General features: G+C 46.3%; 1 protein-coding gene across 1 annotated transcript; it reads right to left on the reverse strand.

Moving 5' to 3' along the window:
* Positions 1 to 5833: 5833 nt before the first annotated feature.
* On the reverse strand, positions 5834 to 18830 carry crygn (crystallin gamma N). The gene is made up of 4 exons (XM_033043905.1): positions 18698 to 18830; positions 12993 to 13241; positions 12100 to 12245; positions 5834 to 6050 (listed from the first exon to the last, which is right to left on the reverse strand). Exons 1-4 carry the CDS (start codon positions 18716 to 18718, stop codon positions 5915 to 5917), a joined length of 552 nt encoding a protein of 183 aa, XP_032899796.1. The 5' UTR covers positions 18719 to 18830; the 3' UTR covers positions 5834 to 5914.
* Positions 18831 to 20249: the final 1419 nt, after the last annotated feature.

Below are 20249 nucleotides of genomic sequence, written 5' to 3' on the forward strand. Positions count from 1 at the left end.
AGAGCTCACTCCAGTTCAAATCTGACACGTATTTGAAGCAAACCCCCAGCAAGAGATGTGAGACCACTGCAGTCCGCGACAGTCAGTCAATGAACACAACCCTTGGTCACAACAGAACTGAAATTGATGCAATAGTGAACAGTGGGGAAGGTTAGGATTACAAGGTCTAGAATAACTGGAAGGTGGCAAAGGAATTGCGGATGGCATTTAACTCGGATTAGTGCAAAATGATACATAGTAGTATGTTAAACTCGGACAGGACTAGCACAGTAAATGGCAGGACCTTAGTGTTGTGGAACAGAGACCTCTTGGTACAGGAACATATTTCCCTGAAAGTGGTGACACAGGTAGGCCGAGTGGTGAAGAAGGCATTGGCATGCATGCCTTCCTTGGTCAGGGCATTGAGTACAAGGATTGGGGCTTCGTGTTGCGACTGCACATGATGTTGGAGAGATTGAAGATAGACACACAGTGCTGGAGTAACTCAGCGGGTCAGGCAGCATCTCTGGAGAGAAGGAATGGGTGACATTTTGGGCCGAGACCCTTCTTCAGACTCTTCTCTAGGTCTGAAGAAGGAGCTCGACCCAAAACATCACCTATTGTTTTTTTCCAGAGATGTTGCCTGACCCAGTTGAGTTACTCCAGAATTTTGTGATGGTCTTTGGTGTAAACCTGCATCTACAGTACCTTCCTTAAAGGGCTTTCTCACTGTGCGACCTGAAGCAAGACTTAACAAGATTTAACATCGTGGGAACCTTCTGCGATAGCAGTACGGCATTCGTGGACCACCGAGGACCTCCGTGGCGCTAACGGCAGGTAGTCGTGTGACTTGGTAAGGTCGGGAGAAAATTCAAACATTTTTGAATTTCTCCAAGAGTGCCTAGAGCACTTTTTGGTGAGCGTTGCAACATTGTATGAACGCAGTGGCCCGTGCGATATCCGTAATAACTCTTGCGGGTACCGTGGGAACTCCTGCGAACGGTGAGTAACTGAGCAGTTTGATTGTCCGTGCTTGTTTTACCTCATTGTTAAATAAATATATTTTTTACTATCAGATTGATGTCTGCAATTCTTCATTAACACATCACTACAAGATGAATGTCTCTAATGTTATAATCCCTCTCATGCTGAAACACAAAATAGTTGAAGGGAGGTGAAATAATCACATTTTCATTCTTTTTCATTTTTGAGTGTTCAGGTACCTCACTTGCTGAGCTATTTTACTCCAGCAGTTTGTGTCTCTTTTTGTCTAAAGCAGTTTCTAAGACTGGAGGAACTCCGCGGGCCAGGCAGCATCTACGGAGCTTTCTTCAGGCTGCCTTATCTCTCTCCCTCCCCTCAACTCCCACCCCCACACACAAATGCTGGAGAAACTCAGCGGGTGCAGCAGCATCTATGGAACGAAGGAAATAGGCAACGTTTCGGGCCGAAACGTTGCCTATTTCCTTCGTTCCATAGATGCTGCTGCACCCGCTGAGTTTCTCCAGCATTATTGTGTACCTTCGATTTTCCAGCATCTGCAGTTCCTTCTTAAACACAAATGCACCGAGTTCCTCCAGCACTTCGTGTTTTGCTCAGTATTCCAGCATCCGCTGTCTCCCGCGTCTCCAATAAAATAAAACTACTGTCAAAAGGGTGAAGAATAGGGGCAGAGATAGATACATTCCTGATTAGTGCGGTTGTCAGGAGATTATGGGGAGAAGGCAAGAGAATGTGGTTGAGAGGGAGTGCCCATCTGTTACTATTAATTGGACAGTTCGGTCTGTGAAACGCAACACGCCAGCCCCGACATCCAGCCCGGTGGTCAGTCCTTTGAAGATAGACACCAGTTGCTTGGAGCAACTCAGCGGGACAGGCAGCATCTCTGGAGAGAAGGAACGGGTGGCGTTTCGGGTCGAGAGCCTTCTTCAGACTGAAAGTTTCACCTCTCAGTAGATAATAAAATAAGACAACCATCACGGTCAATGTGAGACACAGTCTTTATTCCTATTTGACAAAATAAAAAGACGACTTCTTGCACATATTGAGAGAAGGTGCATCACACCAAACAACATTTGTCTAAAAAAAAAATGATTATTCTTCAGCTCATTAAAGAGCTCGGGTGAAAAAAACCAATATAGTGTGTGAAAAAAAGTAACATCATTTGTGCCACGTGATTAACAACACTACAGTCCACGATGTTCATTCAAGATTAACGGGAAAGATCGGGAGACAGACAAGTCACTCGCACAAATAACAGAAATGCCGAGTACCGTGGGAACTCTTTATCGTGGGAACTGTTTATCGTGCGGAACTCGTGCTGGACCACGACCACTTCACTCGGGTGACATCTTGCTTCAGGTCGCACCGTGAGAACTGGCCATTAACACATGTTGGTGAGATCACTTGGAGTATTGTGTGCAGTTATCGAGTCATGGAGCTTCACAGCTCGGCCCAACTCGTCCATCTGACCAAGTTGCCTAACCAAGCTTGATCCCACTTGCTTGCTCTTGGCTCAAACCTTTCCTGTCTATACATTAGTTTCGTTTCATTTCGTTTAGTTTACAGTTACAGCGCGGAAACAGGCCCTTGGCCCACTGAGTCTGCATCGACCAGCGATCCCCACACACTAACACTATCCTGCACACTCTAGGGACACTTATACCATGCCAATTAACCAACAAACCTTGGAGTGTGGGAGGAAACCGAAGATCTCGGAGAAAACTCACGTGGTCACGGGGAGAACGTACAAACTCTGTACAGACAGCACCCATAGTCAGGATCGAACCAGGTCTCCGGTGCTGTAAAGCAGCAACTCTACCGCTGCGCCACCATGCCGCCCTATGATCCAAGGGCCTATTATTCATTATCCAAGGGTTTTTAAATGTCAGTGTGCCCACCTCTACCAACCTGCCAGGTGGGACCTTGTCAAAAGCTTAACTGGAATCCAAAGACCACATACAATACACTAACCTCCAATGCACTACCCTCATCAAACCTCCTCAAAAGGTCAAATTGGTGGTCAGGCACGTTCTTATATTAACAAACCTTTGTCCAATGTTCTTGAATAATCTATACTTCTCAAATTGAAAGTTTATACTGTCCCTTGGGATAGATCCAAATATCCCGAGTCTCAGTATCCCAAGTTTAAATATTCATCAGTCTGAAGAGGGGTCCTGACCCGAAACATCACCAATCTATGTTCTCCAGAGATGCTGCCTGACCCGCTGTGTTACTCCAGCACATTGTGTCTTTTTTTAAATAGATTTTAATAACTTGCCTGACAATAGGTGCAGGAGTAGGCCATTTGGCCCTTCGAGCCAGCATCGCCATTCAATGTGATCATGGCTGATCATCCCCAATCAGTACTCCGTTCCTGCCTTCTCCCCATATCCCCTGATTCCGCTATTTTTAAGAGCCCTATCTAGCTCTCTCTTGAAAGCATCCAGAGGCCTTGCCTCCACCGCTCACAGACTCACAACTCTGTGTGAGAAAAAGTGTTTCCTCGTCTCCGTTCTAAATGGCTTACTCCTTATTCTTAAACTGTGGCCCCTGGTTCTGGACTCCCCCAACATCGGGAACATGTTTCCTGCCTCTGGCGTGTCCAAGCCCTTAACAATCTTATGTGTTTCAATGAGAATTCCCTCTCATCCTTCTAAACTTAGCATATGACAGTCCCGCCATCCCGGGAATTAACCTTGTAAACCTACGCTGCACTCACTCAATAGCAAGAATGCCCTTCCTCAAATTAGGGGACCAAAACTGCACACAATACTCCAGGTGTGGTCTCACTAGGGCTCTGTACAACTGCAGAAGGACCTCTTTGCTCCTATATTCGATTCCTCTTGTTATAAAGGCCAACATGCCATTCGCTTTCTTCACTGCCTGCTGTACCTGCATGCTTACTTTCATAGACTGATGTACAAGGACCCCCAGATCCCGTTGTACTTCCCCTTTTCCCAACTTGACGCCATGTAGATAGTAATCTGCCTTCCTGTTTTTGCTACCAAAGTGGATAACCTCACATTTATCCGCATTAAACTTCATCTGCCATGCATCTGCCCACTTCCCCAACTGGTCCAAGTCACCCTGCATTCTCATAGCATCCTCCTCACAGTTCACACTGCCACCCAGCTTTGTGTCATCTGCAAATTTGCTAATGTTACTTTGAACTGTTAGTTACTATGCCTGCATCTGAACTATGACCCTGTAATTGCTTGCACTCTTATTAAACAATTGTAAAATGTCATTATCAGGGGTGACACTTTGGACGGCGTAGAGTTGCTGCTTTACAGCGTCAGAGACTGGGTTCGACCCCGACTACGGGTGCTGTCTGTACGAGATTTGTATGTTCCCCCATGACCCGCAAGGCTTTCTCCGAATACTCCGGTTTCTTCCCACACTCCAAAGACGTACAGGTTTGTAGGTTCATTGGCTTCAGTAAAATTGTAAATTGTCCCTAGTGGGTAGGATATTGCTAGTAAATGGGATGATCGCTGGTTGGTGCAAACTCAGTGGGCCGAAGGGCCTGTTTCCGTGCTGTATAACTAAACTAACCTCAGTAGCAGCCAGATCCTTGAATAAAATAAAACGGAAATATCAATGAGGATCCTTACTTATGAAACACCTTAATTTGAGAAGGCAATGCTCTTTGGTGATGTTCAACAGCAGAAATGTGCTCTTTCCTTGACTGGTCCCATACCTGGAAACTACATCCCTTCTGCTCCAAGCATCTGGCCAACACACATAAAAGCCCAGGAATCTGAGGTTAACCACACAGCCCCTCAACCACCCCCTCCACCATTCACTAAAATCATGACCATGCCTAGACTTGACTCATAGAATCTGACTTTTCATGTACACCTGGGTTTCCTCCGGGTATCCCGGTTTCCTCCCACATCCCAAAGACACTTGTGCTTGTAGGTTTATTGGCTATAGTGGAAGGAAAGAAAGAGGAACGGAAGAAAGAGAGAGAGCGAAAGGGAGAGAGAAAGAGAGTAGGAAAGAGAAAATGGAAGCAAATAAATAAATAAATAAATAGGTAAACAAATAAATAAATAGATTGATAAATGGAAGCAGGCCCTTCGGCCCGCCGAGCCCACGCCGACCATTGATCACTCGTTCGCACTAGTTCAATGTTATCCCACGTTTTCATCCACTCTCCACACACTAGAGGCAATTTACACCAGCTAATTAACCTGCAAACCCACATGTCTTTGGTTTGTGCTATTATTCAGAGTTTAGAAGAGGAGTGATCTCGGGCTGCATGTTGAGATGTTTCATCTTCTGGGTGAATCATGAAAGAGGAGACCCAGTGACAAGGTCAGAGGTGGGAGGGGTGTCCAGGAACTCCACCTCACACCACCCCAGATCGCCAAAGAAAGGAAAACACCCACGAGGCCAAAGTGTGGACCAGTCATTAGTTTAGTTTAGAGATACAGCGTGGAAACAAGCCCCATCGGCCCACCAAGTCCACGCCGACCAGCCATCACTCCGTAAATTAGTTCTATCCTACGCACCAGGAACAATATACAATTTGCAGAAGCCAATTAACCTACAAACCTGTACGTCTTTGAAGTGTGGGAGGAAACCAGAGCACCCGAGTAAAACCCACGCGGTCACGGGGAGAACGTACAAACTCCGTGCAGACGGCACCCTTAGTCAGGATCAAACCCTGCTCTCTGGTGCTGCAAAGTTGCAACTCTACCACTGCGCCACCATGACGGACGGAAAATGTTCTCCTTCGTGATGGGAAGTTCACGAGAAGTGGTGGGTGAACAGGAGAGGGAAAGAGAAGTGATGTTCTTCTGCACCGAGAGAAATGGAAAATAATGCACGCTGGTCACAAAGGATTATTTTCAAGAAGTATTTTATTTTTCAGCCTTCCATACAGGTGGTCCAGGCTTGCTGCTGATGGAAGAAAGAAGGTGCCTCGCTAAAAGTAATTGACCACTCTCCGCATGGACTGGAAGTTGCCATTCTGTGCTTGCCACACAGTGTGGGAATGGTAGTACCCCCGTTCCACGATGTACATCCTCCCTCGGTAGTTGGGCTCTTCATATAACACCCAGCTGAGCATTGGAGAAGGGAGAGGGAAAACAGTTAAACCACAGCATAAGACAGGTGGGACAGTGTAGATGGGGCATGTTAGTCGGCGTGGGCAAGTTTCCACGCTGTATGACTCTATGACTCCATGGCTCAGGTCACGAGGGTGGGTTGCACTGACCACTCTTGCACCAATTCCCTTTGGAATATCAGGAGCCCCTTTTCCAACAGAGTTTCTTAAACAACCCTCGTGGGTGGTGAATCTGTGGAATTCATTGCCACAGATGGTAGTGGAGACTGAGTCATTTTGGGTATTTTTAAAGTGGAGATTGACATGTTCTGGATTAGTAAGTGCGTCACAGGTTACAGGGAGAAGGCAGGCAAATGGAAAAATAGATCAGTCATGAATGGCAGAGTAGACTTGATGGATCTAAAGAAATTAGATGTGTATTGATTGATTGATTGATTGATTGATTGATTGATTGATTGATTGATTGATTGATTGATTGATTGCCTGAAAGATACAAATGGGAACTGGTCCCTCAGCATATGAGTCCATGCCAGCGTGGATCTCCTATGTAGGCAATTTACAGAGGCCAATTAACCTACAAACCCACACGTCTTTGGGATGTGGGCATCTCCTCTTATGACATGAAATGCTCAATTGCCTTGAATACTGAGGGTTCTAATTATCACTTAAACAGGGAGATTGATGGTGCAGAGGAGATAAAATATTCTCCTTGGTGATGGGACATTCACAAGAAGTGGAGGAACAGTAGAGGGAAAAATAGGTTAGAAAGTTCTTCTGCTCCCAAGGAAATCCGGAAGCTTGTTTGATATTTTCAATGGATTACCTCCCCCTCCAATGAGCTTAACAGCATGGCAGGTAATAGGTTGATGCAGGTGAGAGGGGGGTGGGGAGGTTGATAGGAAGATTGTATGGCAATGGCCAGAGATGAAAAGATAAGTGTGAGACAAACTGATTGAAGATTTACAAATTGTGAAGCTTGAGGAAGGAATGTAGCTGGAAGGGGAGAGGGAGGGGAGAAATAGGGGGCGAGTCCAGGTGAGGCACAGGGGAGAGAGGGGAGATAAGAAGGGAGGGGATTGTTGGGGAAGAAGAAAACATCGAAAAATAGGTGCAGGAGTAGGCCATTCGGCCCTTCGAGCTAGCACCGCCATTCAATATGATCATAGCTGATCATCTAAAATCAGTACCCGTTCCTGCTTTTTACCCATATCCCTTGATTCCGAAGAGCTAAATCTAACTCTCTCTTGACTTAAAGCCAAATCTAACTCTCTCCTGAGAGAGGGGGAGGCTTATGTAGTTACCTAAAGCTGGAAAATTTAATGTTCACACCATTGAGTTGTAAACATATATATTTTATATGCAGAATACATGGGTTTGCGTGTGGCCTCACTCTGGCAATGGAGGAGGGCCAGGTCAGAAAGGTCAGTGTGGGAAGGGGAGTTAAAATGGTTAACAACTGGCAGATCCAATAGGCCTTGGCGGACCGAGCGCAAGTTTTTAGCGTAACATTCGCCAAGTCTACGCTTGGTCTTGTTGATGTACAGGAGGCCACATTGGAAACGCCCGATGCAGCAATTAAGTGAATGCTCACAGTCTTTTTCCCAGAATAGAGGATTCTAACAATTGAGAGCAGAGACTTAGGCTAAAAGGGGGAGACATGAGGGGCCTCAGGGGCAAGTTATTTACTTAGAGGAAAGCCTGTAAGTCGTCTATGTTGTCTAAGATATTTATCTGAGCCATTTGCCTGCGTTTGGCCCATATTGCTCGAAATATTTCCTATTCAAGTATTTCATTAAAGGTATTTTAAACATAACAATTGTATCCACCTCCACCACATCCTCCGGCAGTTTGTCTCACACAGATGATGGGGCGAGCTGCCTGAGGAAGTGGTTGAGGCAAGTACAATAACAACATTAAATAAGATATTTTGGGCAGTTACATGGAAAGGAAATGTTTACAGGCATATGGGTCAAACACTGGCAAATACGACCAGCGTAGATGGGGAATATTGACCGGCACAGAAGTCGCCCAAAGGACCTGTTTCTATACCAGTCTGAAGAAGGGCCCCGACCTGAAACGTCACCTCTCCATGTTCTCCAGAGATGCTGCCTGACCTGCTGAGTTACTCCAGCACTTTGTGTCTGTTTACAGCTTGCAAGAGAGCTTTTTTTTTACAAGAATCAAAGTGTCGTAATTATAATCACAGTGACAGCCAAAGGGGTGGATATGATTCAGAAGGGCCTTAGTTCTTATTTTTTTTAAAGCACATGTCCCACATTAATATTTAAATAAACCTCTGTCACTCGACAGGTACATCACCATTTATCATTGGTAATAAATGGGTAAAATGTATTAATGTAAAATAGGTTAAGTGTATAAAGTCACGAGAGGAATATATCGGGCAGGGGATGGGTGGACAAAGGCTAGAGATGAAAAGGAGACTGAAGGGTGTCATGTATGGAGAGAAGAATAGTGTAAAGAAAACCAGAGGGAGAGATATAGGTAGAAGGGGACAGTAGGGGAGAAGGAGGGTGTGGGATGTTGGGAGAAATGTGTGTACACGGGGTTGGGGGAATTAATCATGTTGCTCTGTCAGTCCAACTGCCTAACGGGTGGAAGGCCTCCTTATTCTCCTCCTTATATATAACTTTTAAACAGTTTATTGACTGTACAACCAGAGGTGATAAAACGCTAGACCTCTTGTATGCAAATGTGAAAAATGTGAAATATGCATACAAATGTACTGCACTGCCCCCTCTTGGTCGATCAGACCACGACATGCTACATCTCTCTCCCTCCTACACACCAGCTGCCAAGAGTCTGCCTGTCACCACCAGAACATCAAGAGACTGGTATCCTGAGGCAGATGAAGCCCTGAGGTATTGTTTTGAGACAACAGATTGGGATGTGTTCTGTGAGGAGTATGGGGAAGACATTGACGGCCTAACAGAATGCATTACCCATTACATCAATTTCTGTTATGATGACATCATGCCACCCAGGGTAATTCGTTGCTACCCTAATAACAAACCTTGGATTACCAGCAGCCTGAAGGCCTTACTAAATGAGAAGAAAAAGGCTTTCAGGGAGGGCGACAGGAATAAAATCAAAGAACTTCAAAAGGAACTGAAGGTGAGGATTAAGGAGGGGAAAGAAGCCTATAGGTTCAAATTGGAACGACAGCTGCAGCAAGATGGAGTGAAGCAGGTATGGGCTGGAATGTGAAAGATCACGGGCATGAAGCAGAAGGGTGGTACACTGCCTGATGGTGAACAGAGTCTGGCTGATGATCTGAACAGATTTTTCAACAGATTTGACTGCCCCACACCACCCCAGCCTCCCCCACCTGGTCTGCTGACCATTGCTGCTTCCTCTCCACCTCCCATCCCTCTCTCCAACACTCCTGAGATGTCACCTGTACGGAGTCCCCTCTTTCCACCTCCCACTCCACCGGCAGCCCCACCTATGACTCTTCATACTGCTCAGGTCAAGATGATGCTGGACAGACTGAAGCCAGGGAAAGCAGTGGGGCCTGATGACACCAGCCCAAGGCTACTGAAGACTTGCTCTTCAGAGCTGTGTGGTATTCTAACACACCTGTTCAACCTGAGCTTGCGTCTACAGAAGGTTCCAAGGCTGTGGAAAACATCTTGCCTGGTACCTGTCCCAAAGAAGACCCATCCCACTCACCACAATGACTACAGACCAGTAGCGCTCACTTCACATATTATGAAGACATTTGAGAATCATAGAATCATAGAATCATAGAAAGTAGGTGCGAGAGTAGACCACCAGGTCCGTCGAGCCCGCACCGCCATTCACTCATGGCTGAACACTAAACAGACACACTTACCCACAAACAGTAGACACAAGACACAGAACACAAGACACTACCCTCCCCTTTATACCGCTATCACCCCTCTCCACCCCAAGAACCGCGTGATCTCCTGTGAGAGACTTGACCTTTCCTACATCAGGACTAGTGTGTCAACTCAAATGGGTCCTTTACAGTTTGCATATCAGCCTAACATCAGTGTCGATGATGCCCTCATTTACATGCTGCAGAGGGTGTACACACATTTGGACACTACTGATGCATCTGTAAGGATTACATTTTTTGACTTCTCAAGCGCCTTTAACACAATTCAGCCCAGACTGCTAGGGGAGAAGATGGAGAAGATGAAAGTGGATCCATCACTGGTACTGTGGTGTTTGGATTACCTTTCCTCAGACCACAGTACGTGCGCCTACAGAACAATGTCTCAAGCACCATCTTGAGCAGCACAGGGGCTCCACAAGGAACTGTGCTGGCTCCATTCCTGTTTACCATCTACACAGCGGATCTCCAATATAACACCAACAGCTGCTTTTTGCAGAAATTTTCGGATGACACAGCTGTTGTCGGCCTCATCAAAGGGGGCAATGAGGAGGAGTATAGAGACATAATAAGTAACTTTGTGGAGTCGAGTGCACACAATAACCTCCATCTTAACACCACAAAAACCAAGGAGATAGTTGTGGACTTCAGGAGGGGGAGGAGGAGGACTCAACCAACATCAATCACCATTAAGGGCACTGGGGTGGAGGTGGTCGCTAACCACAGGTACCTTGGGGTGCAGCTTGACAGTGAGCTGGACTGGAAGTGTCATATGGAGGCGGTGTACAGGAAGGGACAAAGTCGACTGTATTTTTTAAGGAGGCTGAGGTCATTTAATATCTGCCAACCCCTGCTGTGCAGTGTCTACCATTCAGTGGTGGCCAGTGCTCTGTTTTTTGCTGTGGCCTGTTGGGGAGATGGCGCCCGCATAGCGGACAAAAACAGACTGGACAAGCTGATCAGGAAGGCCGGCTCAGTGGTCGGGGCTGAGCAACGAACGGTCCAGCAGGTGGCAGAGGCCAGAACTCTGAACAAACTGGGTTCAATAATGACCAACCGCACTCACCCACTCCACGCCCTGAAGGTGATCAAGAGCAGCATCTTCAGTCAGAGACTGATTGCACCAATGTGCAAAACTGAGAGACATAGGAAGTCTTGTATACCAGCTGCTATAAGGTTATATCATGCGCATAAATAACTGCACTTTTTTTCATTCATTGTATTTTAACTTGTATTTTAACTTGTTAAGTATGGAAGCTATTTGAGGAAATGTGTGGTGTTATGTCTGTCTTGAAGCTGGCGTGGCACTGTAATTTCCTGTAAAGGATTATTAGAGGTATAATCAATCAATCACTCAATTCCCTGAAGTGGCAGCACTGCCTGATAGTCCTTTCCCTCTTTGGTTGGACTCTTTCTTTGGCCACTGTCTTCAGGTGGAAGATTTACCCCAGGGACATTAACCAAACTATGCTGTCTTTTCCAGGCAACGAATAAAGACCTTAGGTTTAGTTAAGGTACACCTGACTCCAGGGTACACAAAAATGCTGGAGAAACTCAGCGGGTGCAGCAGCATCTATGGAGCGAAGGAAATAGGCAACGTTTCGGCCCGAAACGTTGCCTATTTCCTTCGCTCCATAGATGCAGTCAATTCAGCAGTCATTTTTGTGTACCTTCGATTTTCCAGCATCTGCAGTTCCTTCTTAAACACCTGTCTCCAGGCCAGCTCACAGATAAACTGAGGCCCAGGCCAATTTCAATTTTAGAGGCCCCCATTGAAGCAGACAGGCATGAGGCCCGTGCCAAATGGCACTGGTTGCCCCTCCCCCCCCCTCTGTTAGGGCCTGCCTGACTAATAAACTGGGACGACAGATGGCACAATGGGCTAAGTGTTCGGCTGGCAACCAGAAGGTAGCTGGTTCGAATCCCGCTTGGAGTGCATACTGTCGTTGTGTCCTTGGGCAAGACACTTCACCCACCTTTGCCTGTGTGTGTCCTTGGGCAAGACACTTCACCCACCTTTGCCTGTGTGTGTGAATGTAATTATGTGAAGCACTTTGGGGTCAATGCAAGTTGACTAAAAATGTGCTATATAAATAAAGAAATTTAATTTAATTTAATTTTAATTTAAACTAAACTGAACTGAACTAAGATGATGCTGACTACTTACGCTCCGTCACCGTACACCTTGATGGAGTTGATACAAGTCTTGTTCCAGCCTTGTCCCTGGAGGAATGGACAGTCATTGCAGAACTCCATGCACTGGCCATTAAAGTCGCAGTTTTCAAACAGCTCTATCCTGTAATGTTCTCCGTGCTAAAGGGAGAGAAGGGAGAGAAGGGAGAGGTGAGTTGGAGTTATCCCCGTCCGATCCTCCTGGGAAATTCCAATCCCCGCGTGTCTCCCAGGATGCGGCGTGACCAAGAGGCAAAATTGGGCCGGATAATTCTGATCCTGGGAATTATTATGAACTGATAAAAGCATCAATCGGAGAGACAAGGAACTGCCGACGCTGGCTTACAAAAAATAAGGTAACTCAGCGGGTCAGGCAGCATCTCTGTAGGACATGGAGAGGTGACGTTTCAGGTCAGGGGTTAGGGGAGGAGGGGGTTAGGCAAGTGTGGAAAAGATGGATGGGAGAGAGGGAATGGGGTGCGGAGGGTGGGAAAAGAGGATGTGGAAGGCTGGGTGTGGGAAGTAGAGGGGGAGTAGAGGGCTGGGGTTGGGGATAGGGATGGAGGGGTGGATGGTAGGGGTTTGGGAGATGGGGATGGGGGTGGGGGTAGCGGTCTGGGGAGGGGGAGTGAGAGGGGGGCAGAATGTAAGGGGTGGAGGGATAGGGGGCTAGAGGAGGTGGGATAGGGGATGATGGAGTGAGGTAGTGGGTGAGGGATAGTTGAGGGGTGGGGGAGGAGGTATTGTGGAGGGGTGGAGGGGGTGGGGGAAGGGTAGGAGGGGTAAAGAGGGGATAGAGTGGGTGGAGGGTGGGTAGAGGAGGTGAGGGGTGTAGAGGGGTGGGTGGGAGCTAGAGGGGGAGGGGTAAGGGGGCAAGTTGTAACGTACCATTCTGACGGGCCGACATGAGCCCATGTGGTCATTGTGGGCGTTCCACCGGTGAAAGTCGGGGTACTCGCCGCGCTCCAGAATGTACTGATGGCCTTTGAAATCGGGGTGGTCGTAGCAGATCCATGCGCTTGTCTCCACACGGATGGAGTTCACCCTGTTCATGAAGCCCCGGTCCTGGAAGTTATCGCAGTCTCCGAACACCTCCAGCTTCCTGCCGGTGAAGCATTTGCCCTCGTAGAAAATGATCTGATGAGACAAAGATCACAGAGGTAGGAAACAGGAGCTGGTTCAGGCCATTCAACCCCTCGAGTAGCTTCCGTCTTTCAGCAAAGCAATGGCAGATTTCTCACCTCAACGCCACTCTCCTGCTGTAACCTTAAAACCTTTGAGTCCTTTAATGTAAAGTCATCGTCATACAACACAAAAACAGGCCCTTCAGCCCATCTTGCCCATGCCAGCAAAGATGTCCCATATGCGCTAGTCCCACCTGCTTGCACTTGGCCCATATCACACTCAACATTTCTTGTCCATACATCTTTCCAAATATCTTTTAAATGGTGCTACACAACATGCCTCAACTACTTCCTCTGGCAGCTTGTTCCATACACCCACCCACTCTGTGTGAAACATTTGCCCCCTCAGGATGTTATTACTTGCCCCTCTCACCTGAAACCTCAGTGCAACATGGCACCTGCAAGCTAGTACTGCTGACAGTGCGGCAGTCCTGCATTAAACATGGACACAAAATGCTGGAGTAGGGTCTTGACCAAAAACGTCACCCATTCCTTCTCTCCAGAGATGCTGCCTGTCTCGCTGAGTTACTCCAGCATTTTGTGTCTATCTTCGGTGTAAACCAGCATCTGCAGTTCCTTCCTCAACATTTCATCGTGTATTGAATGGTCAGCCTATATCTTGAGTTCCAGTCCCTGGAGTGGATTTACGTTTTAAGTTTAGGTATGTTAGTGTTGCGTGTACCGAGGTACAGTGAAAAGCTTTAATTTGCATGCTCTTCAAACAGATCAGTTTAACCACACGTAGATGCGATCAGTTCTAACTCAATTACAATAGGTAGAGCAAAGGGGAATATACAGAGTGCAGAATATAGTTCTTCTTCTTCTTGCGTTTGAGGCTTATAGCCAGGTAGGCCTTCCGCATTCAGCTGCAGCAGGGTGATGCCATCCGGTTCCACATCCGTAGGTGCTCGCCCTAAAAAGGGCACATGCTCCGGGTTGGCGCCAAGCTGCGTCGACTGTGAATATAGTTCTGTTAGCGCACAAGTTCCTTAGACAAAGTCCAATGTCCGCAATGGGGTGGAGGTGAATCGGACAGTACCCTAGCTTAGGGAAGGACACACGGCATTCAGTGCCAGAGACAAGGGCCGCCCCCCTGGTCCACAGGTGACACCAGAATGTGTTGAGCCAATGTAGGAGGAAGTGGATCTTTGGCTGGAAGAAACTGGTAATGCGGACTAGCCTGGCCTCATCGTTACTGGGTGCTATGGACACTAATGATACCAAGGATACAAACCCTAGACAATTAACCTACAACTCTGTACGTCTTTAGGGTGAGTGAGGAAAACGAAGATCTCGGAGAAAACCCATGCGGTCACGGGAGAACATGCAAACTCTGTACAGACAACACCCGTAGTCGGGATCGAACCCCGGTCTCTGGTGCTGCAAGCACTTTAAGGCAGCAACTCTACCACTGCACCCTAGTCTGTAGTCATAGTGTCTAACAGCATGGATACAGGCCAGCCGCTCCATTCTATCAACAAATGACAGTCCCGCCATCCCGGGAATTAACCTTGTGAACCTACGCTGCACTCTCTCAATAGCAAGAATGTCCTTCCTCAAATTTGGAGACCAAAACTGCACTCAATACCCCAGGTGTGGTCTCGCTAGGGCCCTGTACAACTGCGGAAGGACCTCTTTGCTCCTAATTAGTACGGGTGTCAGAGGTTATAGGGAGAAAGCAGGAGAATGGGGTTAGTAGGGAGAGATAGATCAGCCATGATTGAATGGTGGAGTAGGCTTGATGGGCCGAATGACTTAATTTTGCTCCTATCACATGATCTTATAATCTTGATGGTTGGCGTGGGCTTGGTGGGCCGAAGGGCCTGTTTTTATGCTGTATCACCAAAACTAAGATGTTAAAACCTGTCATTCATTTTATATGCCGTGCCCAAACTTAACTTCAGAACATGCATCACTTTGCATTTGCCCAAGTTAAATTCCAAACCATAAATCGCATCGTAACCTGTCCTTCCATTCCTCAGCCAGTGACAGACCTGAACCAATGGTTTCTTTGTAATCATGTGTGCCAAGGTACAGTGAGATTTTTGCCATACATAAGTACAATCCCTAGCTAGCACATAATGCAATAAAACTAATTTTTTTTTTTTTTTTTTTTTTTTTTTTTTTTTTTTTTTAAAGCTTTAAGAAAAAGATAGAAGTAAGGAAAGTAAAGAAGGTGCGCAAGAGTTGTGAAGTGCAGGAGAGTGTTTGGAAAAGAAAGCCCCTTAGAAAAGAAGTTAGAGAAGGAAGTAAAGTAAGAAAGTAGACCCTAGAAAAGAAAGAAAAAGAAAGTAAGGACAATCGCTCTATTATAACATTAAACTCCGCAGAAAGACTACCAACCAAGTCTGTTTTTGTTGTTTTATCTCCCAATGCCAGGTCCTGATACCATTTATTTATTTATTTATTTTTAAAATTACTATTGCACCTCATGCTTGTAATAGGTCCATAAACGTAGACCACGTCTTTTGGAATTGGTTTGCTTTATCTGCTAAGAGGAATCTCATCTCTTCCAGATGTAATGTTTCAAACATATTTGATATCCACATTTTTATTGTTGGTGTGGGCGCATTTTTCCAGAATTTAAGTATTAGCTTTTTTCCCATTATTAGCCCGTAATTGAGTAAATTCTTCTGATACACGTTTAATTCAGGGATACCTTCCGATATCCCAAAAATGATCCATTCTGGTTTTGGTACCAGTTTTATTTTAATTAATTTTGAAAAAATATCAAATATTCCATGCCAGAATTTTTGGATTTTTGTACAAAAAACAAAAGAGTGCGCTATGGTAGCTTTGACACAGACATTTATCACAGATTGGTGAAACATTAGGAAAGATTTTATTTAATTTAGTTTTTGAATAGTATAGTCTATGTAATGTTTTGAATTGGATAAGCGTATGTCGTACATTGATCGAGCATTTATGCACCTGTAGTAAATGTTTATCCCAGCTCTCTTTTGAAATTTTTATAGCTAATTCTTGTTCCCAGTCTCTTCTAATTCCATCTGTTGTGGGTATTTCTATGTTTAAAATGATATTATATAAGTACGATATTAAGTTAGCTGATTCTGAGTCTATATACAATAATCGCCAGGTTTTGGCACCATTTTCAAGTCCAAGCTGTAGCTGGCCACAGCTGCCCCCCCCATTTGATCGTCCCATGAACTAACGTCCTTCTTCTTGCCCGACCCATCTTCAACCTTCGTGCCCCGGGGGGCAACTCCACAGCTATCTTTGAAGGTGCGGAAAGTAAGACCCCCCCCCCCCAGTTCTTGCCACCATCCCTAAACAAGGGAACCCCACCGCAACTGTTTACCATATATATTAATGATTTGGAAGAGGGGATTAGGAGCAACACTAGCAAGTTTGCGGATGACACAAAGCTGGGTGGCAGTGTGAACTGTGAAGAGGTTGTTAGGAGGTTGCAGGGTGACCTGGACAGGTTGAGTGAGTGGGCAGATGCGTGGCAGATGCAGTATAATATAGATAAATGTGAGGTTATCCACTTTGGTGGCAAAAACAAGGGGGCAGATTATTATCTCAATGGGGTTAGGTTAGGTAAGGGGGAGGTACAGTGAGACCTGGGTGTCCTTGTACACCGGTCACTGAAAGTTGGCGTGCAGGTACAGCAGGCAGTGAAGAAAGCTAATGGAATGTTGGCCTTCATAACAAGAGGATTTCAGTATAGGAGTAAAGAGGTTCTTCTGCAGTTGTATAGGGCTCTGGTGAGACCACATCTGGAGTATTGTGTACAGTTTTGGTCTCCTAATTTGAGGAAAGACATCCTTGTGATTGAGACAGTGCAGCGTAGGTTCACGAGATTGATCCCTGGGATGGCGGGACTGTCATATGAGGAAAGATTGAAAAGACTAGGCTTGTATTCACTGGAGTTTAGAAGGATGAGGGGGAATCTTATAGAAACATATAAAAATATAAAAGGACTGGACAAGCTTGATGCAGGAAAAATGTTCCCAATGTTGAGCGAGTCCAGAACCAGGGGCCACAGTCTTAGAATAAAGGGGAGGCCGTTTAAGACTGAGGTGAGAAAAAAAATTTTCACCCAGAGAGTTGTGAAATTGTGGAATTCCCTGCCACAGAGGGCAGTGGAGGCCAAATCACTGGATGGATCTAAGAGAGAGTTAGATAGAGCTCGAGGGGCTAGTGGAGTCAAGGGATATGGGGAGAAGGCAGGCACGGGTTATTGAGTGTGGACGATCAGCCATGATCACAATGAATGGCGGTGCTGGCTCGAAGGGCCGAATGGCCTCCCCTTGCACCTATTTTCTATGTTTCTATGTTTCTACTACAACAAGAACGTTTTTCATTGTCCCTCAGTACACGTGACAATAAATTAAACTAAACTAAAGTACTTTATTCCCCACAAACAACCATCAACCGCCACTACCCCTCCAGATTCATCTACTCACCTACTCCCCTATAGGCAACTCAGAGCGACCAATTAACCTAAACCGGTTGCGATACAGTATATGGATAGGGAAGGTTCAGGAACACATGGGACCAAATGCAGGCAAATGGGACCAGCTTGGCAAATGGCATCCCTTGTTGCTCCCAATCTGCACAGGCTATTGATGGGGAACACCACCAAGAAGGCACCACCACTCCCTCCTGCAGTGCCAGTCCAGATATCGTGCTTGGCCAGTGGATCATATAGTCATACAGCAACATAGACCCTTAGGCTCAACTCATCCACGCCAACCAAGATGCCCCATCTAAGCTCGTCCCTTTTGCCTGCATTGGGTCCACATATCCCTCTAAACCTTTCCCATCCGTATCTGTCCAAGTATCTTTTAATTGCTGTTATAGTAACTGCCTCAACCACCTCCTGGGATGCAAGCAGAAGCCTCCACGTGGCGCATCCCGGGCAATGCTGACGACAGAAACTGTACCACAGTGACTGAGTGAAGTAGCCAATTCTGCAACCACCGACCGTCAACCGTCACTGACTGACTGGAAAGACGTGATGTGGAAGATGGCTGGACACGGGGAAGAAGAACCACCTCCTCTGGCAGCTCGTTGCATTAACCGCCACCCCCTGAGTGAAAATGTTACCATTTAAGTTCCTCTTAATACTTTCCCCCTCACCTTAATCCTAAATCCTGTTTCCTTTTTCCTCCTCTCTGGGTTTGCATTCACCCTATCTATTCCCCTCATGATCTTATACACCTCTGTCAGATCACCCCTCAGCCTCTTGCGTTCCAAGGAATAAATTGCATTCACCCTATCTATTCCCCTCGTGAATGTATACACCTCTATAAGATCCCCTCTCAGCCTCCTGCGCTCCAAAGGTATAGAGTGCATTCACCGGCAGTGACTCCCCTCATGATTTTATAATTGAACATTCATTCCTCACAGGAGGAGGAAGCAAGTATTTGTCCACTCACTCACCTTGCCGGAATACTGTGACATGTTGCTGCTGGATCCTCTCCAACCAAACTCAATGCCAGAACTCTTTACACAGCGGGGAAAAGTTGGACAGCCCAATATATATAACTCGGTGGGGGAGAGGCGTGGACCTCTCGCGAAGGTTCCTCATCAATGGAATTGCAAAGCATGGCTGAAAGGAATCTGCTTTTTGTACAAAACCATTGGGGGACGTATCTGTTGACTCAGGGGCTTTGTGGTTGCGACAGGCTTCCCAACAAAAGGTTTGCTCGAGGGCCAGGATTTTCCTGGATTAGTGGGCAGCATTCATCCTGCTGGCTGAGGGCTGGTGTGAGGCTGACTCACGAGGGACAAGCCAGAATGTAACAGTTTAGTGTCATTTAGTTTAGCTTAGATTAGTTTAATTTAGTTTAGTTCAGAGATACAGTGTGGAAACAGGCCCTTCGCCCCACCCATTCTGTACCGACCAGCGATCCCCATACACTAGCTTTCTCTGCTCCAGAGATGCTGCCTGTCTCGCTGAGTTATTCCAGCATTTTGTGTCTATCGTCTGTGTAAACCAGCATCTGCAGTTTCTTCCTACACACTATTTATTCCCCTCGCGATTTAATATACAGTACCTTTGTAAGATTATCCCTCAGGCTCCAAGGAATAAAGTCTCAGCCTGCTCAACCTCTCCCTATAGCTCAGGCCTTCAGGTTTTAGTTCTAAAGCCTAAAGTCTAATTCAGGGAAGAATAATGAGAAAACAGAGTACATTATCCTGTTCCTCTCGCTGTTGTTTATGCACCATCGCATTCCACATCACTGCAAGAGCATTGGGAGGGACTTGCCAATTTTATCCTCCACCCTTTCCCCAGGCCAGAGTGAGTCAAGTTTATCCTGGTCTCGTTGCTGCATTCATGGTTCAGGACAAAACACAACAGAACATAGACCTGTACAGCACACGAACAGGCCCTTCGGCCCACAATGTCTGTGCCACAAATGATGCCAGGGCCAAATCTTACCTGCCCGCACATAATCCATATCTCTCAATTCCTGCACAGATGACTGTGGAGGCAACGTTAGTTGATACATTTAAGGCAGAGATAGATAGATTCCTGATTAGTATGGGTGTCAGAGGCTATGGGGAAAAGGCAGGAGAATGGGGTTAGAAGGGAGAGATAGATCAGCCATGATTGAATGGCAGAATAGATTTGATGGGCCGAATGGCTTAATTCTACTCCTATCCCTTATGATGTGATCCATCTCCCTCCATTCCCTGCACATCCACATGCCTATCTAACAACCTCTTAAACACCACTATCGTATCTGCCTCAACCATCACCCCTGCCAGTGCATTCCAGGCACCCAGCATTAGTTGTGTAAAAAAACATGCCCCGCGCATCTCCTTTAAACTTTGAACCTCTCACCATAAAACTAGGCCATCTAGTCTTTTTTCACCCTGGGAAAAAAAGGTTCTGACTGTCTACCCTATCTCTGCCTCTCTTAACTGTACAGACTTCTATCAGGTCTCCTCTCAGCCTCCGACATCCAGAAAAAACAATCCGAGTTTG

The sequence above is a fragment of the Amblyraja radiata genome, chromosome 2 (genome assembly GCF_010909765.2).
Source record: "Amblyraja radiata isolate CabotCenter1 chromosome 2, sAmbRad1.1.pri, whole genome shotgun sequence".
NCBI classification, from domain to species: Eukaryota; Metazoa; Chordata; class Chondrichthyes; order Rajiformes; family Rajidae; genus Amblyraja; species Amblyraja radiata.

What these genes read in the sequence shown, in the direction of transcription:
- crygn (XM_033043905.1), bottom strand. Translation starts at nt 18,718, where the DNA reads ATGTCACAGTATTCCGGCAAG. An exon ending in TGTCACAGTATTCCGGCAAG is followed by an intron (nt 13,242 to 18,697) that starts GTGAGTGAGTGG and finishes TTGTCTCATCAG; the next exon opens with ATCATTTTCTACGAGGGCAA. An exon ending in CATGTCGGCCCGTCAGAATG is followed by an intron (nt 12,246 to 12,992) that starts GTACGTTACAAC and finishes CTCTCCCTTTAG; the next exon opens with CACGGAGAACATTACAGGAT.